Below are 25,765 nucleotides of genomic sequence, written 5' to 3' on the forward strand. Positions count from 1 at the left end.
GAATAACTGACAGGCCGATATCGTCCGGCCCCTTTAGTGTGATATATAAAACTCGACCAGAAATATATGATCATTGTCAAGAGGGCGGTGTTCAGTTTAGTATGGACAATTTATTTTTAGATTTACGTTTTAAGTTTTATAGTTTAATTATGTATATTACAGTAACAATTTAGTTCCAATGTAATGTGCTATATGGCTCGTGATCATATATTACTGGTCAGGCTTTACACGTCTCAGACACGGACAATAGGGTAATGCAAAAATGTTTTTGGAACGTTGTGAACTCGGCCGTACATTGCTAAAGGTCATCATTCAAATAATGTTATTACATAATATTATTACAACCGGCTATTATGCTAATGGTGACCTCTACTATAAACAAAGTAAATCTCACGTGTTATATCATAATGACGAACAATATAAGTAGTCAAATTTACTTAATGATAAAAGGGGAAAGGTGTGAAAATTTCTAAATTATCCGGAAACAAAGTGTTCCGCTGACCTTTTTAGATTAGGGTTCCGTGTGTTATTCTATGTCCGACCGAAACTGATTTTTTACCGAAACCGAAAAAAAAAAAACTTCAAAAATAATTTATTCAAGTAGGCTTAATAATAAGCACTTTTGACAAGTCATACAAATATATCAAGAAGAGAAAGGAGATCAAGAAGAAAAGAAAGGTTCCGTAGTTACCGTTTTGTCAGAATAGGCTTAACGGGGGCTATTAGTATCATGTACATTACAAGCATAAGGCCATAAGCATAAGCATAAACATAATTTAGTTATGTTTATGTAACATAAACATAAGCATAAGACCTTCGCAGCGCTTTGTAGATACGCTTCTTACGAAGAAGAGAAGTATTTTTGCAATAACTCAAAAACGACTGGACCGATCATGTTCGCTATAGTTTTCATTTAAAGTATAAGTATTTATTTATTAAGCTTTTGTTTTGGATCCATGGTTCAAGAGTTCGTGGGGGGAGGGACACTTTTTTTTCTTTTATAGCGATTATTTCTGAAAATATATGTTACCTGTCCAACTATATCCCACACCATTGGGATAAAGTAAAAAAAAAACATTGTTTTTTTTGTAGTGTTTATTTTACCGTCCGGTCACCATGCTTGATTTATGTACATATCCATGTCAAATTGCTTTCTCGCACTTACGATCACGGAGCAAAGCCGCGGACGGACAGACAGACGGACATGGCAAAAATTTCTAGTTGACTAGGGAACCCTAAAAAGCCAATGTGTTAATGTGGTGTTTTTGTTTTACAGAACGACCAAGCGAGAACAACCAAATCAAATCGTCTCTCCTGCCAGTGCAGCTGCCAATCCAACTGGGTAAACGTTTTCTTATGCTTTTCTATTATTAGTGCAGGTACTTGGCTCAAACTGCATTCCCATCCGGAAGAAAGTATGAAACTGAAACTTATTGTAGAAAAATGTATTGTAGTTTTTCTTGTTCCTGGACCACCCCGGAGGTGCATAGGGCCTCCACAAGATCCTTCCACGCCTTTTTGTCTTTAGCAACCGTTTTGGCCTCGTTCCAGGGCTACAACCGCGAAAATCGAAGTTCGTCAATTGCGGGCAGTTTTTGCAGTCACTCTAATTACGTCTTAGTGAGAGTAAAAGAGAAAGATCCCCGCAATTTGCGAATATCGGTTTTCGCGCTAGGCCCCCAGCTCAGGACAACGCCTCGAAGCTCGTTCTCTTATTAAATTAGCTTGAACCTTAGATGGATTACCACACCTGATTACCACACAGTAAGAAGTTATTATTCTGAGCTAGGGACTGGTTGAAGGCTTCACTGCATGAACCCGATTTATATTATTATGTTAGTAAGTAACTAGGTAATAAATAAATAAATATTATAGGACATATTCTTCTTCTCTTTGTCCAGCCCATTTCCCAGTTCAGCTGGGGTCGGGCCTCCTCGTACGTCGGCGCCAGGACAATCTATCCTGGGTGGTCCATGGGGTCAGTTTTGTGTCCTCAGCTCTTTTTCGACATAGGACTACCAGATTGCTGGTCTTCTGCCTCTTCCTATGGGGTTGCTTGGGATGTTCATAGCCTTCATCACTGTGTCGTTTTCGCCCCTTCGCATACGTTGGCCATACCATCTCATTCTACTGTCTGAGTTTTGCGGTAATAGACGCTAATTATACGACATATTATATGTAATATACACAAATTTTAGTCTCAAAAACTCAGTTAATTTCTATTTGAAAATTACCGCTAGATAAATTAGGCTGCCTTTCCTAAGTTAGGCTGCACAACCTAAGTGTTGTGCCTGTCTGTGTATCATAAAATTCATAAATAATCTCTGTGAGATGTCATGGACTACATTTATTTCTATTTCTTGCAGGAGGCCATGGGGGAGTGACTCTACCAATTCTGGTGCTTCCTGTGCCAATTTACACCAACAATCCAGGTTCGATTTATTATCCAGTACAACCAGTCCAGTAGTATTTTGGACTTTACATATCTATTTGGTTTTATGTATTGTATTGCTGGAATCTATAGTCTGGCAAACCCATGTGTCAGCAGAAAAAGGCGCAAATTACAATTGACGGGTAAACAAGATGGCGCTGTACAGCTCCATATATCTTGCGGTAACTCTGATTGTCAAAAGTTGATGTTTGGCAGTACAGAGCCATCTGTTTTGGATGTCAAACTAAGGGGCACGTTTTTTAGACTACCTCTCTATTACAATCAATTCTGATTGGTATAGGTGATCTTACGTTTGCGCCCACATTTTTCAAATTAAATTTTAGCTAACTTCACACAGCTACTTGAGTAGGACAAAGTTAAGGAGTGCCACTATAAACGTTATATTTTCAATTAATAAGATTAATTTGACTTTAATGATGGCATGGCTACACTTTACACTGTAAATTGTCATTTTCTACCTAAAAACGTGTGTTTACGCCTTTATTCTATGGTTTACGGTTTATTAAACGGTCTTTCTGATCAAAACATGTTTTTAACAGATTCTTGCAGCGCTAATCATGCGTCAACTGCTGCACAACCAGCACAGGCTCTACCAAACATACCAATCGTACAAATCCGTCAGCAATTTTCTCAAGCTCAAACCCAGCCTCAAACAGTCCCAGAATCTCAAGAAACCATCCCAAATCAACAAACTGAAAACACCAACACACATCACGAAGCCGTTCAGAGTAATCCAGCAGCCACACAACTGCATCAAAGTCAGCAACATGAAACCACCAACGCCCATCAAGAAGCAATTCAGATCAACGAGCTACTTCAAGACGTTGAACCCCAAAGCCCTTCTTACCAACCTGTGAAGACTTATGCTTCTGCAAAAGTCGTTATACCTACTCCAGGAAATGTTCCTCATAAAGAGAGTTTGAATTTCAATCTTGGATCTAACGATAGGGTTACTTTTAAGGTGGATGAGTCTCAGGTGCAGGAACCAGTGAACTACGAACAGACGACAGTAGAAGAGGAGGAAGTTCCTTTCTCGGATGGATCACCAATTTTTGGTAAGTTTGTATTCTGTTGAATTATTTTAGAATTATCACAGGTTTAGGTTTTAATTTCTTCTTGGATATAGGATTATGACTGTCATTAAATAACTTAAATAACAAGGAGAAACAGGGTTTAGTCCTTTAACGACCTTATACAGGATGATTTCGGGGTCGTGGAGCCAGAGAACAAGACATCAAACAGAATTCAAATATGATTCTAATGATGTTGCCCATTATTATATTTATTATCACCAATATATATGATTATTTTTCAGATGACAAGTAGAAAAAAACATGTTTGCATACAGTTTGGTCACCCTACTCAATGTGACGTCTTGTCGCTTTCCATACAGCGTATGTCAAAAGTCATAGGGTGACCATGATTACTTCGTATAAGATTAATTTTACTTGAAAAATTATAAAGATCAAACTAATTATCTTTCAATGAAATACTACCGTATGATAATGTAAATTTTATCATTTATAGATTCAGAAAAAGTGGTTCTGGATCACGACCCAGAAATGACCCTGTATAATAATACCATCGCTGTTTACTTGATATTTGTGGGAGGGAATAGGACCCTTGCAGTCTAGGAATTTACTAAAAGATACGAGTATATACACTAGGCCACATTCAAGCAGTACAATCAGACGAAGATTCATTAACCGATCGTATATAAATTATTATCCAAAATGAAGATCTTCTTATCCTCTTGTGTCTTTACTTATTAAGTAATCTTTACATATTCCCACAGAGACCTCGGAACAAATGATCCAAAGCTTCCTCCGCCAAACACCAGTGGCTCCAGAAGAACCTGCAGTTATCCCCGACCTGGATCTCCCTGCTCGTCTCCCGGTCACCTCATCCTCGTCTTCCTACGGCGCACCTTCAATCACAGCTGCGTCGCCACCTCGTCCGGACTTCAACCGCTCTCTACATCTGCGTGTGGATCTTACTGTACCGAGCTCCGATTACACTGAGGCTTATGATATACAGTACGTATTGATAACAATCTGGCGCTACAGATTTTCTTGGACCGAATTGCAAGAATTCGTCCTTTATTAGAACCTACATAGCGAGGTAATCTTACCATATCCACATTTAATAAGTCTTATTATACTTTATAATAAGGTCGGTATTTAAGTAGTACAACAAATGTTCCAAATTTTCCTCGTATTTACCAGAATTTATCCGCGATTAGCAACTCCCGGTTACAATTCAAGTGTATTATGTAATGGGGGTACATTGTTTACGCAAGGGGTTTTTGAGGATTTTTTAAACTTGACTTTTGGGCTCGACTCCCCTCTTCCCCCGAAACCCTTACGTAATTAATTGACGCCTCCTGAGCGTCTGTAATCACAGCGTCCTGATTCCAACCGGGCTTACATGGGGACATCTGTGGTGGGTTTAACTGCGACCAGATTTAATTATACCATCACAAACATACCGCAACCGCAACAGTGTGCAATACTCACTGATCATACAGCCGCTCCCGATGCTGCCCCTAATGCTTTTTAAATCAGGTTAGAGTTAATCAGAAACTTGTGTATTATAGATGGCACTCGGAGTCCAACACAGCGAAGACCGTGATCGAGGATGGCAGCACTGTCATCTACCGCGCACCGCTCGCTGACGGACGCATACAGTTCCTTGAGGTATTGAGGCATGGTTTTATCATCATTATCTTAGAACTACATGACTTAGTTATAATTATAACTGATTTGGACTATTATTTTTTAATGGCAAGGATAACAATAGAAGAAAAACGCTTCAAAAGCATCAGCCAAGCCATCCGGGAATTCATTGATGTATGGCCGTATGAGGCAAATTGTAATCGTCAGTCTCATTCACCAATCAAATTTTTCCAGATACAACGAGAGCTTACGGATGGCCAGGAGGTTCGCCGCTGCACGCTGTCGCCGTTAATGCAGGCCTCCCCCGCCGATAACGCCTTCCCAGGACTACCAGAATTCGACCAGTTTGAGTTCGTTGGTAAGCTAAAATTAGGCCTCTCAATATGACTAACGAAAAGCTACGTGCGAGAGACGATACCTAAATGTCACCTCGGCAGCGTTCTCTCCAGTATATAAGGGATAAAGGATGACTCACGTTAGAATGATCCGGGTCCAGGCCGCGGCCTCCGACACTTCTTTTCCTATAGAAAACATCACTTGATCACCGAGGCTGTCTATAAAATGGATTATCTCTCCATTTCAATTCATTGGATTATATCACCAGATAACTCTCGTCTATACATATAAAGATATAGAAACATACGAATATAAGATATTTCCGTCAGAAGGCCACTTACCTACATAGGAGCGCGCAAAGTATGTCCCAATCATTTGCCCTTGCTTTGCCCAAATTTTTGCTGTGGAGGGTGTGCTTTTTTTTCAGTAGCCGAGAAGCGAGTGAAGCGCGTTCTTTTTTAATGAAGGGTCCACCGGAGCCCAATATGTAGGTGCGCACGAAACGAGTAATTAAGGGCGCTACAGTCTCCCATTAGGAGAGCGCAATGTGAATTACAATTTTTATTTTACATTTTGCCTGTAATATTTCCTTCAGGTTACACAACCGCAGAAGGTCGCTCGCTAGTGGAGCGTTGGCGCCGCGTAGTCACGGGTGGCCCAGGAGAAGGAGGCGCAGCGGAGGGAGAGTCTCTCACCATCACGCACGAGATGTTCATCATCAGGGAAAGGGGACAAGCGGTGCCGCTCAGGTCAGTCGGTTTCGGGAGGCTTTTAAATGTGCTCTTGGTTTGCTTCTCATCCTAATAATTATTCGAACATTCAAAGATGTCAATAAAGGGATTGTCCATGTATGTACAACTGTCTAAGGTTGTGCTGTACCTGCAACTACTGATGTGTCACCATCGGACAGTAACCAAAATTACCACATTGAAATTTTTCGAAGACTTCTCACTTCTTTGTATGAGAACCGAAATTTTCCATTTTCAAAATGAAAGTTTCCTTTGTTGTCTCAGAAATTTCGAAACTTTTGAAACTTTCCGCATCTGTAGGTACATGCAACTAAAATTATATGCCTTTGGATGTTGTTCGATCGGCCGCATTACATGCATTATTCGTGTTGTGATGTATGCAGTTGGGTTGGATCTGGCGAATGCACCACTATATGCGAGAGTATTTCATCATATTTGGACTTTCTTTAAGCATGGGCGTCACCAGGCGGCAGCTGCTTTTCTCTGCCACCCCATGGCGACGCCCTTGCCAAACCTTCCTTAAACTGTGATATTAGTAAGTTATGGCTATTTTCTTAATGCGACAATGCTTACCCTTTACCTATCTTCAGATACTCAGTGGTGACGGACAGCTCCGTACTCGGCGCCAAAAGCGACAGCTACACCCACCGCTACAACTTGCTCGACGCGCCGACTTCCGCAGTGCTCCCTGACACGTCCCGGGAATGCGACGCCTTCGAGGAGTACCCAGTTCAGCTCGAGCAGCACAGCCTTCAGAAGAGGGCTATTGGCCTCGTGTCGAGGGTACTCGCTAAGTTTGACCCGATCAGAGAGTTCGCTGGACCGACAAGGGATGTTCGATATGACTCCATATTGACTAAGTAAGTATATCTCACAATTTTGTTTTAAATAAGAATTAGATATATCTCAACGGATTACCTATGTTTGAGAGGCTGAAAAATTAATGCTCACGATATTATTCTCAAATACCTATATAAACTTTGTCATGTTTAAAATCTGGTAGTTGTCAGGAAACTCGCAAATTAACACAATTAACTGATATTTACAGCTTCAAAAATCAATTCAAACGCAAATACCTAGACCCGGCCGAAGAGGCCGTCCGCAAGAACCTCCTCGTCAAGTCTTCCCGCTTCATCGAGGCAGGCAACCGTCTCGCTTCCGGATTCAAGATGGCTGCCAACTTCTTGGCAGACAGGCTTGACGATGAGATCAACCAGCTATTCGGAGTTCAGGAGCCGCCGGTGGGCGCTAGTGAGCCTGGACTTGTGCCGTTTCCGTACACGGAGAATGAAGTGAAGAATATCAAGCTGGATGATGAGTTTGATTGGCGTCCACTTGGAGCCGTCTCTCCTGTGCGCTGTAAGTGATCTTTTTGTTGTGTGTGGGGTCATCACATCATAGATAAATAAGTAAGCATAGTGTGCTCACTCCATCCATAGCCATACATCAGTTTTCTTAACAAAACGCTTATTAAATTAATTTTTAACAAGCAGAAACGTCTGCGAGCGATGCTATTAAGCTTAGAATAAATTTAAAAGTGGAGAAATTACTGTCTTGGGTGATACTTGAACTCACGGCCCCTGGATTGATACTCCAGCGCTCTGCCATCTGAGCCACCAAGACCTCAGTTATTTTTCGACTTTTAAATTTTATTCAAAACCCTTATTATTCTCGTAGTCGTATCGTCAAGTAGCGGATTTATCAGTATCGCTACTTGACAATAGATGTCGCGACGAACGAAAAGTCTAATGCTCAACAATTTTTAGCTAATATTATAACCAGATTTACCGGAACTCTATTTTCAACTCCTGCTTCTAATATTTGTTGTAAATTGTTGAACAATACTTTTTTCGGCAGTCGCGACACTCATGACATCTAGTGTCAAGTAGCGGTACTGATGAATTTGCTACTTGACGCTAGATGTATGGGAGTGAGCATTATATGCTTACTTATTTCTCTATGGTGTAGTAATCATACATAAATACGTATAATAAGAGCAACCTGAATTACAAAAAATTTCTTCATCAGTAATTTGTTAGTTTATTGTCTCAGATTAATAATAATCTTGAGCGAAATTTTCAATAATAACCCATTTAAGTACTACATTTCTACTTGCATTATATAACGGTCGACTTGTATTTTATACGTATGAAAAAATGTTCTTGATAATTTCAAGTTTCTAAGTTTAAAAAGCCATTATCAGATATTGGAAAAACCGTGAAAAGTTTGATTTTGAAAATTTTATCTAATAAAGACTTGTGTTGGCTTGGTGGGAACAAATCTAAAGCAAACGGTGACGTTTCCACAGTCCAAGACACAACGTGCTCATCGTGCTGGGCCTTCGCCGTAGCGGGCTCCACGGAGGGCGCGCTTTTCAAAAAGACCAACAAGCTGGTGCCGCTCAGCCCTCAGTGCCTCGTCGACTGCGGCAAACCGTAAGTATTGGAGTATAGATGTCAACACCCGCCGTCCAGGAGACATGCTAGGCCTTCGCCGTGGCTGGCTCCATGGAGGGCGCGCTTTTCAAGAAGATCAACCTGCTGGTGCCACTCGGCTCTCTGCAGTGCCTCTAGATTTACCGTGAATCATTCAAAGCTGTCTCAGTGCCTCGTCAACTGTGGCAAACCGTAAGTATCCAAGTTTTTTGAAGGTTTGCAAATGTTAAATAAAGATATCTAATGTCATCTGTTGTTTCTGCATAATTTCCATCTGAGAGTATTTTATAAGAACTTCATTTAATTTTACCACGCTCTCATATCTTTATGTCCTATATAGTTTGGGCCATGCAATTTTTAACTTTTGTGTTGGATAAACAAACAATCTCACGATGGTAAGTGCCGATGTGGTCTAGGATGGAGCATGCTAACCTAAAAGCTGTCTAATTGACATTCTCATAAACTATAAATATTTGCGTCATGCTTTTGAACACTAGCGTTTGATAAGGTCATTTAAATAAGCACATGTGATAAAGTGCGGTTAGAAACTTGGCGTACCTAATAGTTAAAAACTAATTCCTTTTATTTAGCTTCTTGCGAGAAAGATCTAATAATCCATGATGGGTACAGGTTCGGCACGAATGGCTGCAACGGAACGTGGCCCAGTTTTGCGTATGATTACGTGCAGGCTCGCGGGCTGCCGGCGTGGGACGAGTACACCAACTACCAGGCTAAGGTATACATCTATCAAGCTATGTCCCTGTCCAATTGTTCACTCTCGATATGTCCTTACCTTCATCTGACTAAAAGTACAATCTAGTAGAGAAGTTGTACTTAAAGTTGACTGGGCTCCGACCCACCTAACAAAAACTGCCATTTTTGGAGTCCAACGCTTGAACGTCTTAAAAAGGGAGCATACATTATTGGTAACGCTCAGAGTTGCTTGTACTTTCGGAGCCCACTCGATCCATAGTTCGGGAAATGCTGTAGTAGAGTTAGCCATCGATTACAAAGGTGCACTTCATGGATGCTGCCTTGAACTATCTTAGAGCGTGGCAACCTATAGGAAGAAGCTTAGATAAGCCTCCGTAGCTTAGTTGATCAAGAGCGATCGGACCGGTGTTCGAGTCTCGCTGGAAGCGGTAATTTTTCCAATTTTCCTGTAATATATTTTTTTAGTATCGTTCGTAGACGTATGCTTAGTAAAATCTTGCTTGGAATTGGATTAGGCATGATACTTTGATGGGGTAATAAAGGTACTGACGGAGTTCTGGTGAAAATTGAAATTATATCCCACAATTTTTAAGCTTTGGGCATTGTCCGAGATCCACCATGGTTGCTTTGCTTAGTAAATATTTATTCACACCTGTCTCTATGGACGTATGTCTTTTGCCGTATTTTCATCCTATTGTCCATGTGTTTTTCACAATACTTATGTCCGGTATAATGTTGCAGGTGTTGCAGTGCAAGGACAAAACCGTGCCACCGGTCACGCACATCAGCGGTCACGTCAACGTTACTGCCTTCAGCGAGGAGGCCCTCAAGGTGCTGCTAACCTCAAAAGACCCAGAGTCATTTTCGCAGTTTTGACTTTCGAACCTTCTTTTATTCCATTATGTCTAGTTCACATCTTTTCCAGTAGCATTATTCCACTCCAGTGATCGAAACCAGTGCTCGCAATTTAAAATGGGTTATTAACTTAATAATTTCTTCAGGTGGCGATCAAGAATCACGCGCCGTCCGTCGTCATAGTGGACGCGAAGGCCCAGAGCTTCATCTATTACAAGTCGGGAGTGCTGAAGGACAAGCGCTGGTGAGTGATGAAGGGTTCACCAGAGATGTGCGAGGATGTGACTCTTAAGAACGAATGGTTTCTCTCTAGAACTACGTACACGTGGGATCAGGTCTTCAGCGCTTGTTTTAGTTTTTTCTGTTAAAATTTGTTAAATTTCCAGCGGCGAAAACAAGCCTCGCCTCAACCACGCCGTCCTCGCCGTCGGCTGGGGCTCCAAAGACGGCTCCCACTTCATCATCAAGAACACATGGAGCGACAAGTGGGGGGAGGGCGGTTACATCCGCATTGCTCCCGACTCGTGCGCAATTTTGGAGCGGCCGTCTTATTCATTGGTCGAGGAACCAAACATTGACAGAGCGGAACTTAGAGCGGCCGCGGCGAGTCTCAAAGCTTAGTTTTCGATGCCAAATCTAATTAAATTTCCACTGTTTTGTTGCTCCTCCTGAATCCCAGAAACTTTCGTTTTGTTTTTACAAGCTTTTATTTAGTTTCATCTGTCCCGTTGTCTGTAATCAAATCTTACAAGTAAAATTTGACCGGTTTCCGATTCCGAACAGCAACCAAATAACACTAGACCCTACTCATAGTGTTGTGTTCCTGTCGGTGAGTAAAGTTGCCAGAGCTCAACGAGGTGTAGGGGGGGGGGGGGGGGGGGATTTAGGGTTGGCAACGCGCATGGCGCATGTAACACCTCTGGAGTTGCAGGCGTACATAGGCAACGGAGAGTGCTTACCATCAGGCGGGCCGTATGCTTGTTTGCCAACGTAGTATACAAAAAAAACTGAAAATTTGCATGCATATGTAAGTTGGGTAATAATGCTATATTCATCATTGTATCCTATTCATTTTTGGCCACAGCGACTGCATTCTACCGCTGAGAGCGTCGTTGGTGCGCTCTAAGGTGACTGACGTAGTATACCTACTTAGACTTAGCAGCGAATGTGCGAACACTCGTTGCAGGTCAGGGAGCCGCGAAAATCGAAGTTCGTCAATTGCGGGCATTTTTCTCTGTCACTTAGTGAGAGTAAAACAGAAAGATCCCCGTAATTGGCGAGTTTCGGTTTTCGCGGTAGGCCCCCAGCACCCCTCCGACGTAATTATATGTGAGCCCACGGGTGGTCTGGCTTAGCTCGTCACGCAATATTATAGTACCATCGAGCTGATCTAATGATGGTCGCAGGACATGGCTCAGATGGCCATAGAAACTCTGTGATAAAAAGTTTAGTCAGCTTTAAAAGCTTGTATTAAAAATGTCATTTTTAACTTAAAAAATATTGAATTTGGAACCTTATTTGGTTTCATACAGTTAAAAAATGGATGTTGAATTTGTCATTTTCAGGGTTTATGGGACGCAGGAGGCTATTTAATTGTTTAAATAAATGTTTTATAGTGTCTTTAGTGGTTTAAGTGTCTCAAGTAACCAAGAGGTGGCGCTGTTTAAAGATTTACATCGCGTTGTTAATATTCTCTAGATAATTTCCTGTAAGTGAGGAGTTGTCTGTAAAGGATCTCTTGGATAAAGAAAGCACGCTCTTCTTTCTATCGCACGCGCGTAATTATATTACTGCCCCCCCGTGTGTCCCGCCCATAATGCCGGCAGAATCAGAATCAGAATTGTTTATTGCACTCATGTTAGTGTACAATTCTTTAAAACTATTTAATACAGTTCCACATGAACCCTGTAAGGGTATAGCAATATTCTTAAAACTAACTTATGAAGGCAGTCAATGCCACTGTGCAGAATAAAAGTCATTCACTGCCAGTAATATAAAATTATGCGCCTGCACTAGAGAAAGGAAATAGCGTCTTAATGTACGGTCGAGGAAATTGATTCTTTAGCAGTTTACGGTTCACTTTACATTGAACAACTCTAAGCATAAGTACGTACAACCAAATTTACTTGAACCGCAAATTGCTAAAGAATCAATTTCCTCGACCGTACGAAATTCTTCGTGTTTACCGTTCTAACTTTAGTGACGAGTTATGCCTGTATATTCTTGAATGGACATATATACTGAAGAAAAGATATTTTGTAACTTTTTCTTAGTTATCTATGCGATAATCTCAATATGCGAATTTAAACTGTCGTGAGATATACTAACAATAAACTAATTTTACGGTTTACAGTCACGTGTTTTAGTCACTCGCGCGACATGTTTCGGAGAGCCTAGGTCTCCTTTCTCAAGCACTAACAGTGCGAGCAGCGTTCACGACGGCCGCGTTTCGCGTACTGCCGCGCGCCGCGTCGCACGCTGCGCGCGCGCTGAGAGAACAAGTTGGGGGAGGTCTTGCGCTGTTATTGGAGGCGGGCATATTGGTGGGTTTGGGACATCTAAAACATGTAGCGACATCCAGCACGAACTCAACATGTCGCGCGAGTGACTACAAACACGTGAGTGTAAACCGTAAAATTAGTTTAATGTCAATATCAACTAATGTAAGCAATCATTGCTTGTTTTCATTATTTATATGATATAAGATAAAACGGCCATATTTGATGATAATGATAAGCTAAAGGTATTTATGCCGTATAAGATATAGAGCAGTAACTAATATCTATTAGTTATACTGCTATTGTCATCACGATGATTAAAATTATTACTTTAATTTTGTATTTTTCTTAACTCCCAATTTGATATCCTGTCGGTAGTGAAACAAATGAAATAATTATAAGGAACCGAATGGGCTTAAGATGAGGGCGGTTATACGAGGGCTGATCCAAAAGTTGTTAGTTGCTCCGGCTGTACTCATGCGATAAAAATAATATTTATACTATTGTGAGGGATATTTCAATGCTACTTATGGCCATCAATTTTTTTTAATTAATGGTATAGTTTTTTTTATTATATATTTTTAACTGAAAGCTCTTTTGTATGGAGTTACGGATTGCTTAGAAAAAACGGCAATTTTGGGCACAATTAATTGAATTTCGTATTGAAATCTTTGAAATTCGAACTTAAATTTACCCGGGTCTAATTATTATCTTCTTTCTGCTATTTCCAATGTATAAATCTATAAATATTCTTATATGCATATATATATTGTTTTAAATATCAGAATTTTTTACTTTTAATGAAAGGACTCATTGTTGACAACTATTAAATCTTAATAATATTTACTCAATCAAAACGATTTATACGTAAAAGAACGGCCGAGATTCGTCATTAGTAGCAACTAAAAAAAAATGTTTTTTTTTTACAAAAACTGTCTATAGAATGACAGCACATATGGAGTCTCAATAGGGTTGTTTCCATCTACAAATCTTAGGGCAGAATTGTATCCCAATTAATTCTTTTGGATTATAAGAACATGTTACTACTTTTAGGGGACCTGTAATGCCCATATTTTTGTAAATATTAAATTTAAAATATCTTTTGGCACACGTCACGTGACCAAACTCGAAACGTCATTGAAGATTCTGATGACGTCACTACTCTCGGATTGACACTGTTGACAGTTAGGCGATAAACAACAAATGACAAATGTCAGTTGACAGTTCGTATCTTCTACGTGTGTATGTAGTTATGTGTCAAACCGTAAACTGTGACGTCACACAATTTTCAAAGAGCGTTTTGGGCGCGAAAGCATCTGTCAAAATATATTTTGTTAATTTAACATATTTAATGCCGTTTTTAGCATAAAAGTTGAAATTTAGGGCAACTTTTAGTTAATATAGAACGTAATACAAGCGTTTCAAAAAATTGGAAACAACCCTATTACTGATTTTCATGACTGATGGTTAGGCTTCGACGCGTCGAAGTAAAAATAAAATAAAAACAAAAATAAGCGTTTTCTAAAAATGTATTTACACCATTTTAATAAGCACTGAAAAATCCCTCACAATAGTATAAATAAAATTTTAATCGCATGAGTAGAGCCGGAGCAACTAACAACTTTCGGATTAGCCCTCGTGTCAGTACGATCTGACCAAATATAAATGAATTTGAAATGGCGGCGCTTTTTACCATTTAGACTTCAGACAAGTAAATAAATTATTGTCAAGTTGAATTTAATTTCCGAGTCGGTATCAAGCAAAGATAATTTGAAATAGAGGTGGATTGTAAAAGTAAACTTTGTAGCCACAGTAAATTTACTCCCATCTTTCGACACATTATTATAACTTTTAGAACGCTATTTGACATAGATCCTTATTATTTCGTTGATATGTGTCAAATTTGTTACTTTATGCGCCACTTTTTGATATTTAACAAATTTAACACATATTAGTGAAAGAATAAGGATCAAAGTCAGACAGTGTTCTAAAAGTTTTAATCATGTGTCGAAAGATAGGAGTATGCGCCTGTATTTCAAATTCTCTTTGGTATCAAGAAAATGCACTATTAAAATGTTTATGTACACACATCACAAACCGTCTATGATTCGTTTAAAACCCGCAAATAGCGGACAACATAAAGCTAAACTGTTTTGCCGCAACAAGTTTATTATCTGTGAACATGTTATTATTGCGTAGATTTAATAATGACTTTTAAATTTCGAACATGTCTGAAAAACAAAGGAAAGGAATTTGATTTGGCCTCATTTCTAGTATCAGTCGAGATGACGTTTTATTGAGTGTGTGACAACGGCCTCCACAGTCACCAAACCCGTTGTCTAAACAGCAATGCTTAAATCTTCTGCAATAGACGCAAAGGCCTGTGATGATGACAAAGAGTAAAGTAAGTATATAGGAAGTGTGTGATCTAATGCCGCAAATAATAAATAAATGGCGGTCGTAATATCATAGAGAGCTTTTAATATGTGTGTAGATAAAGCAGTGCATGTAACTCTACATAATTCGGCACTCGCATTCAGCTCGTTTCATAAACCCACACTTGTATTGTAATGCCTTTCATTATGTAGCAGTCATATAAACTACTATAATATTTTATACAATCGTGATATAATAGAGAGCTTTTCAGTCGAGTACCGTGTTTGGGCAACAAAGCTTGCGGAGTTGCCTAAGTAAGGTACAAGATTGAAAAGCTTGATTATATCACTATTGTATACAATACTTCTTCTAGGAGTCAACGGAAATAAAATGTTTTATCCCACTATATCAGTAGACATAAATGCGCGACTCCCGCCCCACGCCCCGCGCCCGTTTAGTCTTTTCTATGGGAACGCAGCGGCACGTGATTGGTCATTTTTAGGGTTCCGTACCAAAAAGGTACAAAAGGGTTCCTTTATGGTGCGACAGTCCGTCCGTCCGTCCGTCTGTCACACCGCTAAATATCTCGAGCAGTACTTAGATATCGATTTGAAATTTGGAATAGTAATGAGCAACGCTAACCCAGACATATTGGAAGTGTAATTTTTTTATTTTATTTATATTAATTATGGAAAATGCCCAATATAAAGAGGGGGAAAATTTCAAAGTCTAGTTACTAGGTCAAGTGGGGTATGATTTGAAAGGGCTCAAATTGAACATTACAAAACATTTTTTTTTCATAGTGAAAAAAAATTGACTGAATGAAGGAAAATGTGAAAAAATTACCCGAAGTTTACGAATCAAAAATTATGAAAATTTTACATTTTACAATTTTTATTACTTAAATTATCATAAAGATTACAGGAAAAATAAAATCAGACCTCTATCTTGATAACTTTTTTTTTAATAACAAAAAACATTTTAAATTTAATTTGCAATTTCATCCCATTTGTGGGTGTTTATTATAGTTGAAATTGATATGAGATTACACTAAAGATACTTCCTTTTAAATAAAACAAAAATTATTGAAATCGATTCACATGATAAAGAATTATCCCTGAAAAACTAACATACATACATATAGATCGCGCAAATTAGTTAGCCAATTTGCCCATAGATGGCGCTATACACATATATGCTAATAGTATACTTCTGGTCAAAAGTCTTTTGTGGTTATATATAGTTACATGAGAAAATTGAAAGTTTGTACGGAACCCTCGGTGCGCGAGATAAACGAACTCGCACATGACCGGTTTTGTTTTTACAGTTGACTACAGCGTATCGTAATGAATCTTATAGTTGAGTGGGAGCCCATACATGAAAAGTAAGCAATTATATAGTTTGGTATACGAAATTTTAATTCAACCATTGCAGTCGACGAGTAGAAAAAAGCTTATTAAGTTCGTAACATTAAAACTTAGTCACGACCATGAACCTACTTTGTCTATTCGCGCTTAGAAAATTATGCATTACCCGATCAGAACAGAATAGGTCACTGGTCTGGCTGATTTGTTTGGGGAAAAAGGTCGTCTAGAATTTTAATTGTGTTTGTATCCACAGATCTTGCCTAATAGGCTGAGCATGTATAGAGATGGGTAGTGAGTAAATACTCACGACAAATATTTACTCAACATAACCGTATTTACTCGTTTATACCCAAATTGGTGGGTATAAACTATTTAGAGTGCTGAATATGGGGCATATAAATTTGAAATAGAGTGTATTTTGTAAGCCGCTACTGGATTAGGTACTCAAAATTGTAAGAAATATATTTTTAAGAGGGCCACAATTAATAATCAGAAACCACCAACGAGTTGCACATCATTAAATGGCGGGTCTTTAAAAATATCTTGAATGTTTCTAAATACATTTATGGGTAAAGTGAATACTTTTGAAAAAAAAAAACTCTTTCTAAAGGCCGAAATAATGTTTGTCCCTCTATTAGTTCAAAAAATATATGAAAATACTTTAAAATTATACTTTTATTAATATGCTTTTTATTATGTTAATATTGTTAATACACGTTAACACTCTTCAATAAATAAAAAACAATTTAGTTTTTAAATCTAACTTTTTAACCAGTGGGATATAGTTCAGAGACACTAGTAATATAGTTAACGTTATTAAAGATGGAGGCAATCTCTAATATCTGCCCCCCGGGCAAGCTTCTTTTGCCTAAAGTCGACTGTAATGCAGCGTCCATAGGACGTGGCCAACGTGTTGGAAGACATTGTGAGGACCATAGCCGGTTGTAAGCAGGTTTGGACGATATAATACTCTTTGATCTGTCGGACGCACTGTTAACAGTGACAGTGGAAGGAGCCATGATAGCGTGTGTTGTGTTGGCTCTATGCGCTATAGGTAAGTCTAAAATCTTACAAATTCAAACATTAGATAGTAAAAAGTTATAATTGGTTGAAAAGGTTTGTCTGGTGTAACCATTGATATATATATCTAAGGTCAGGCCTTACGGGCAATAAGAATTGGGGCCAGTACAGCAGTTTCACGCACACGAATTCGAGCCAATCGTGCAGTCTCACGCCACAATGCGATTGGTTGATGAGTTAAACTGCACTGGCTCTCGTTCGTGAGTGCAACCAACTAGCACCATTCTTAAGGTAAGTCCAGTCCTTAGACTCTGGCTGTAACCGCTTCACAATGCGGCATCTGTGGGACGTGGTCGACGAGTTGGAAGACATTTCGTAGGCGAGTTCGGATGATATTATACTCTTTGATCCGACGCACGCGCACAGTTGACAGTGACAGTGGACGGCGCCATGATATCGTGTGCTTTGTTGGCGCTATGTGCTATAGGTATGTAATCTAAAATCTTACAAATTTTAAACACTGATTTAAACTTTCACGATTTTTCCACATTTTAATTACGTTATCGTTAGGGCTGAGTGTCGACCTAGTGACATCTCTAGTATGTAAAACGTTCAAGTTGATAAACAAGACCAAGTAAGGGTAGTTCGAAAAGCTCGCGCGGCTAGATGTTGATGTCAACTTTAGATAGTTTTCTGACTTCCAGTTCAAGCTCCATCTTGATAGTCACGTCTCGTGATTAATTCTTTTAACTGGTAGATAAAGTGCTAAGTTTTACAGTAAGTTTTATCTGGCAGTTAATTTATTTGTTATTCCAATACTCGGACATTGTGAAACAGGCCCTTAGACTGGTAAATCCTGATTCAAATATTGTAAAAAGTACACTGCTTCAGCTTATGTTCATATAATTGGGAATTTTCTCCTTTGTCTAATATTTTCCCACCAGTTACCCCACTTGACGGTATGTTTTTGTCACAGTTTTTGTAGTCACTGTACTTTTAGTCGGGTCATAAGTAGGTCAGGTCATTCATGAGTAGGGTTTTTTTTAAGTTTTACCGTTTGAGGAGTACAATATGTTTTCATAATTTTCTCGTGTTACAGGGCCCACGCGGTACCTATATAGAAAAACCAGTCAAGTGCGAGTTCATTTAACTCACGCACCGAGGGCTCCCGACAAATTTTCAACTATTTAATTTAACTTTAAACACACGGCACACTTCAAATAGTATTTTATACAATCGTGATATAATAGAGAGCTCTTACCTTCATTAGGCCACTCAGCAACGGTACTATAATATCACTATTGTATACAATACTTTTTCTTTGAGTGATCTATAATAATATTTTATCTACTATAAAACCTTTATAATTAAAGAAAATTAGGCAAACTAAGTATCTCAGTAGTATAAAAAACATTGACGAGTGCATAATATATAAATATTACTCATGAAATAGTAGCGCAGTGGTGTCTTTGTCATTGGACCGCGGCGCCATATGATTGATCAAATTCATTATAGTTGACTACAGTGTTTGCTTATGAATATTATAGTTGAGTAGGGAGTTCATACATGAAAAGTACGCAATTACAGTTTGGTATACGAAATCTTAATTCAACCATTACAGTCGACGAGTGGAAAAAATATAATTTAGAATGTGCAACTTAAGCCCTATCATAATATGATACCTCACTTGACCTTAGTAACTAAAGTTTGAAATTTGGCTTGAATTTAGAATTGCTTTGGCTTGAAAACTAAATTAGGCATGCACACTACCCTATTTTCATATTTTTAGGGTTCCGTAGCCAAATGGCATAAAACGGAACCCTTATAGTTTCGCCATGTCCGTCTGTCTGTCTGTCTGTCTGTCTGTCCGAGGCTTTGCTCCGTGGTCATTAGTGCTAGAAAGCTGAAATTTGGCATGGATATATAAATCAATAAAGCCGACAAAGTCGTACAATAAAATCTAAAAATTTCATTTTTTTTAGGGTACCTCCCCTACACGTAAAGTGGGGGTGAATTTTTTTTTCGCTTAAACCCTAGAGTGTGGGGTATCGTTGGAAAGGTCTTTCAAAAGTAATAGGGGTTTTCAAGAAACATTTTTTGATAAAGTGAATATATTCGGAGATAATCGCTCCGAAAGAAAAAAAAAATGTGTCCTCCCCCCCTCTAACTTTTGAACCATAGGTCCAAAAAATATGAAAAAAATCGTGGAAGTAGAGCTTAAGAAAGACATTAAATGAAAACTATAGCGGACATGATCAGTTTAGCTGTTTTTGAGTTATCGCAAAAAGTTTTCCCTTCATAGTAAAAAGACTTACTTTAATTAAGTACTGATTATGCAAATTTGCCTATTTGTTTAACTCGGGTGAAAGGTACCGTGTCATCCCTTGGTTAACAATTTACTATACTTTAAGCTCCAGTTTAGCTTATTGTGACGGAAGAGTAACTACGGAACCCTACACTGAGCGTGGCCCGACATGCTCTTGGCCGGTTATTTCTTTTTTACTCTTATGTACCTCATAAATTACCATTGTCAGTCACTTTTTTACTGTAACTATATTATTTCAACTAGTATTTCCGGGGTGAGGGCCTGGAGATTTGTAATACAGGTTTAGACCTAGTTCAGACTCCAGTCCCTCACAAAGGTAAAAATAAAAATTAAGTTTATTTTGTAAAATTATCCTTTGTGAGGTAAAATAAAAACATTTTATTATTATTATTATTTATTATTAATTAAAAACATAGCCTTGTTCATAACTATTCCAATCGATAGCGTAAGTAGTTGCCGAGATATTTAGAGTTTCCTATTTACCTTTTTTTTCACGGTGGTACCCTAAAAATGCCATATGCCACCAAGGCAAATTAGAATTATAATATAATGTATGCAATTAATCATCTTCCTAGATATAATAGTGTGCGTTGTCGTTGCGTGTAGCGGTCGCTGGCCTTGGCATTATTAACCTTTTATTTGCCATTTGTCAAATCTAAAAATGTCTAGGTATCGTTAATACAAGGTTAATCGAAAATCGAAATTTCTTTATCTGTATCTCCATCGCTCTTGCCTGTTCGAGCGATAAAGTGGCAAATAGCGACAATTTTCGTTATTCGCGGTAGGGCCTCAGGTTATGATTAGGTTATGTTATGTGTGTGTTTTGTGTATTGATGTTATGTTTAGATTATGTTCTTTATCCACAGGAGCCGTTGGAACACCGACAGACAGAGTGATAACTAGAAACAGGGACAGGAGAGACACATACTTTGACATAATTACAGGTATTTACTTTTTAAATGTCGATGTAAAGTGGGTAGAGCGCAACTACAGAAAGCAAATGGAGGGCTTCAGAAATTATTCTTACTGTAAATTGTCACCAAATCGACGAGCGTGGTTTGAAGGCCGAAGCCCTGAAGAGGACTGACACTACATCATTTATTATTGGCGTTTAATCAGATTTCATTATCGAATATATTACAAAATGTGTTACAGAATATATTACATCCAATTTTATATTGAGTAGCTGACACGTAAAATATTAAGATACATTTTTTTTATTTCAGCAAAATAATTTATTTAGAAAGGTCACATCTAAATAATAAACATACGGTAAAAACCTATATCTTCAATTGTTGAGACCAGTACCCCTAGTGTAAATTTATTCGATGGCTTAACGTGACGTACGCGTTTGCGTTAAGTCTCATTTTGTGTGGGATTTTGAGTTTCCAAAACGTTCCGCTTGGCGCGCTGTTTCTAAATCTCATATTAAATGAGACAACGCAAACGAGTACGTCACGTTACGCTATCGAATAAATTTACACTAGGGGCTCTGAAGGAACTGTCATGCCGACCATCGTTCGACGCGAGAAGTAGGTATAGAAATGTGGACCAGACTAGAGTTGGTAAGAACACGAGTCAAATTTGAAGAACTCCAGTGGTTATTACGCGACTCTGCGATTGAAAAACTTCCAAGTGTTTAAAGTCCTGAGTCGTGAGTCCTTTAATGAGTTTTGTAAGTGCAACTTAAAGGGCTCAAGTCTTTGTATAAAGACTTTGTCAAAAATTGTATAGGTTTTATCTACGCGTACAAAAAAAAATTGCTACTTTTTAATAATTTACTAGTCTTTGGCGTAGTCTGGTAAAAGCGCCACGTACGTTAATGTTAATCAACACGCCAATGTTCAACTAAGTTATCGATCAAGATAATTTTATTTCAGTTATAACATAGTAAAATTATATAAAATACATAAACAGGATTAATGATTTGTAATTTTGTACATAACCCATGAATTTAATGAGGAGACAATGCCTTTTAAAAGGCTTCTCATTAAAGGGCTCAAGTCGTTACAAAAGACTTAGGTCTCGATAAGGACTCAAGTTTCAACTTAATGACTACCTAGCGTCAAAAAATTGAGTTTAGTCTTAAAGCAGAAGACTCAAAGGACTTGAGTCTTAACCAACACTAGAACAATACAACCTCTACAGGCCTTCTTTCACATATATATTACAAATAAACAATTTTAATACCACTTTGCTGTTACAGGTAAATCGGATCGCGAGGACAGCTACAAACCACATGTGCTGCCTGTTGAGCTACCGATTAAACTTGGTAAAGTACAGTGTATACTGGTTTAAAGGGATGAGAAACACTTGTTTGGAATTCAATAATCTTTCAATATTTTTCTCTGGCCCGGTGCAAAATCGACAAGTATCGATATTGATTTAATATTTTATACTTAAGTATCGTCTTCAAAGACTATGTGCAATCGTTTCCAGGTGGCCACGATAGTTCCAATCTTCCTATTCTCGTGCTGCCAGTACCATTTCCAGTATACACAAAGAAATCAGGTAACTATTAACTAATAGACTTAGGGCCACTTGTACCAGTCCTGGGTTAGCCACTAACTCGGAGTTAAGGATGACTCACGCTACACAGTGCCAGGACCGGGCCGGGGCGGACCGGAGCGAGCCGTCACACGGACTTTCAGGAGCGCCACCGTCGCCGGACCGTTCCAGGGCCGGGGCGACCGGACCATCATCTCTATATTATAGTATCTCTATGCGTTGACACTATCGTTGAGTCTCCGAGCGCGAGACAGGCCGGGCCGGGCTGTCCGAGCTCACCGAGCCGTCCAAGCAACGGACTGTTCATGACAAATGTCACAAATGTCAATCATATTGAAAAAATTGGTTCGATGGGAAGCAAGTCGATATAGAAATAAATAATAAAATCAAAATATTGGCCCTGGCTGCCATAATAGCTGATGAAGAAAATACTGCATACTCTGGGCAATTGTGCATTTGGACGTTTCGCGGACACTTTCGGAAAAAGGAGAATTACACAACATTATGTGAAGAGCTTTATTTCCACATGACCCGAGACTCTTTCGAAGCCACCGTGTTCTCTGCTTAAGGTAATGGAAATACAATGCGTGTATATTGTCTCAAATAATCATGTGCCGAAGCATATTAAACTATTAAAAGGAAAGGGGATGACCGGTTCTCCATACAAATATAGTCCCCATTTTCCTCTCTGGATATTGATATTCCCTTCGTTCTACATCCAATTTTGTAATAGTACATTACGATACAAGCGCGAAAAATAGGAAATTCGAAACAAGTGGCGATAAATTAAAACACGGCCGAAGGGAGTGTTTTAAATCGACACGAGTTGCGAATTACTTATTCGCACATGTATCGTACAACGTTTTACAGTACATGGCTCTTTAAATGTTCGACACAGTAACGTAATATGCTAATTTTCGCACTAGTGCGGTAAAGTAGCAACATATGTACTGTAAAAATATTTTCCGTAATAGGGACTACGTTTGTATGGAAAAGCGGTCTCGTTTTGAGGTAGGTAACTAGGCAGATTACTTAGAGATTGACTCATCACAAGCTGCCCTAAGTGCTTCTTAGCGAGTAGACAGGCCTATTGTTTTTCAGTATTATTTTCTTCTATTGAGGTGTGCATTTGTGTTGTATTGCAAAAATATATCCGTTGGGGTTCAGTGATACCCGATAGATATTAACCCTGAATCACAAATGATCATTTTGCTTAATGCCGCGTTTTTGCATTATTTTCTCCCATCAATCCTATCATAGACTTGTTCCGTTTCAGGAATGCATGAAAAACTTAAGTTTAAAAGAGAAGATATTTAAAATGGCTGTAGGAATACCACAACATTTTAAAGCATCGATATAAGATAATCATCTACAAACATTCAGCTACAGAGAAATACGCGTACACCACTAAGAATGTCGGTGGTGCGCTCTCAAAGTAAAAAAAATAACTGTTAAGTAGAACATGGTCGGCTCTTTATCATTTGTCACCATACCTGTCCCGTTCTAACAAGGATGTAAGTGCGAAAGTGACGGGCATAATGACAAGTGATAAAAATGGAACCATGATGCCGCCGCTGGACTTGGCCCTGTGACCTGACGTCAGAATAGCTGACCACATTATTTTCAATATATTTTCTCGATTTTTAGCGAGGTAATTTTTTTTTGATATCATGTACCAAATAGTACAAAAAAGGTACTAAAACTTGGAGTAAGCGTCAGGATGTCAGGACCATGATAGCTATTTATATCGTTATAAAACTTATAAATAGCTATCATCGTCCTGACATCCTGACACTTACGATACTACAATACACTTCATTAGTTCATCTATTCGCCCTGACGAAATTATGCGTTCCACGTCTTAATCATTAATTTAAGAACAATAAAACATACGAAGAGTATTATTGTATTATTTCAGTAGTTACAGTAATAACAGGCTTAAAATAGGGAATATTACGCAAAACTCTGCGTAGAGGGCGTTACTAACACACACGGGGCCTACCGCGAAATGGAAAAATCTAAATTGTGGTTTCTGCCTCCATCATTCTTGCATATTCGATAGACAGAGAGGCAGATAGGTAACGAAATTTCGATTTTCGCGTTTCGCGTTAGACCATCTGTAACCAAAACGCCTTGATGCATCCAGGCTTTCCATAGTGAAAACTTGTCAAAAAACTGTTTAAGGCATAGTATGCATAAGTTACTCTCAGGTTTATAATACATGCTAGTGCTGCTCTCTACAGCCTGAAAAAATGTATGGCCTATCTATTTCAGGAGAATGTATCGTACGCGAGCAGTTAGCAATAATATCGCCAACGACAAATTGCAAATGAAATATAGGCACCTTTATGAGTAATTCAATAACTGCACTGAAATATGATGTTCGTACTCTCTGCAGGCAGATTTACAGAAGATCAGTTGGACTCTAAATTAAGTAAAAGAAATGGTTTCCCGTAATCTACAAATTTATTAACGAGATATTTCATTATATATAACTTCGTACGAAATGAAAAGTAATACGTGGGAATATGAGAAAAAAATAGTATATTTATATTAAATATAACCTACATGCTCATTAAGGAATAATTTTTACAAGCAGTAACATTACTAGATATCTCATTTAATATAATCCGACTTAATTACATTTCCGCAACACCTCCGTATTTCACAAAATAAATCAAGACATTATGCAACTTATATAATTTTGACGTATATATCCAAGTCGCCCGTGTTGCGACCGTTGCGACTTTCATGTAGTAACACCTAACATGGAAAAGTAAATAATAAAGACTGAATCTTCACGGATACCGCGTTGTTCGGGAAATATATATAGGTCAAATAAATACTTAACTAAGTCGCTTGTAATAAACCTTGCGTAGATAGATAGATAGATGTATAGATAGAATACTCTTTATTGGAACACCTCAGTAAAAAGATACAAAAGAAAAGACAAAACAAACAATTGATTAAATGTAGAGGCAGACAACAGGCGGCTACGTAACGACTTATATATACTTATAGTACGTTATTCTTTTGTTATATAATGTATTTCATTGTCAATAATATGATAATCCAACAATATGTACGAAACGGCAGTATTTAGTTCTTAAAGCTCTGCTTCTTCTGAACATTTTTTTATTCCACTTCATTTAAGCCCACAAAATTAACACACTGGTTAATATCTAGGAACTATTAAAATTGGTAACAAATTCTTAGGCAACTTGTCTGGCGCTATCAACTATCTCAAGTAAAATGTGGAGCCAGCGTGACTAAAATAAATATAAGTACTATTTTTTTATTGCTTTCCACAAAACAGGCAATATGTAGAATTGTGTAGCTTTATTTACAGAAATTAGGTTTCATATAGAGATTGACAGTCATTGTTAATTAACTTCTCTCTGCGCCGAGTAAAATATAACCCGACCAAGTAATGTATTGGCTATACCATCCATAT

General features: G+C 38.4%; 1 protein-coding gene across 2 annotated transcripts in view; it reads left to right on the forward strand.

Annotated features, from left to right (window-relative positions):
- The window catches only part of LOC133530035 (uncharacterized), a 33,614-nt gene extending 20,565 nt beyond the window's left edge, over positions 1–13,049 (forward strand). The window contains exons 3-16 of one of the 2 annotated variants that reach the window (XM_061867844.1): positions 1,277–1,342; positions 2,367–2,432; positions 2,992–3,507; positions 4,248–4,488; positions 5,049–5,148; positions 5,362–5,485; positions 6,059–6,212; positions 6,803–7,072; positions 7,261–7,571; positions 8,521–8,647; positions 9,278–9,383; positions 10,103–10,192; positions 10,363–10,460; positions 10,603–13,049. In XM_061867844.1, the coding sequence (XP_061723828.1) occupies positions 1,277–1,342; positions 2,367–2,432; positions 2,992–3,507; positions 4,248–4,488; positions 5,049–5,148; positions 5,362–5,485; positions 6,059–6,212; positions 6,803–7,072; positions 7,261–7,571; positions 8,521–8,647; positions 9,278–9,383; positions 10,103–10,192; positions 10,363–10,460; positions 10,603–10,837 (2,504 nt within the window). In that variant the 3' untranslated portion in view covers positions 10,838–13,049. Of the gene's footprint in view, positions 1–1,276; positions 1,343–2,366; positions 2,433–2,991; positions 3,508–4,247; positions 4,489–5,048; positions 5,486–6,058; positions 6,213–6,802; positions 7,073–7,260; positions 7,572–8,520; positions 8,648–9,277; positions 9,384–10,102; positions 10,193–10,362; positions 10,461–10,602 lie in introns of both variants that reach the window. The other variant, XM_061867843.1, reaches the window with a different exon arrangement.
- Positions 13,050–25,765: the final 12,716 nt, after the last annotated feature.

Source organism: Cydia pomonella, chromosome 22 (assembly GCF_033807575.1).
Source record: "Cydia pomonella isolate Wapato2018A chromosome 22, ilCydPomo1, whole genome shotgun sequence".
Classification (NCBI taxonomy): Eukaryota; Metazoa; Arthropoda; class Insecta; order Lepidoptera; family Tortricidae; genus Cydia; species Cydia pomonella.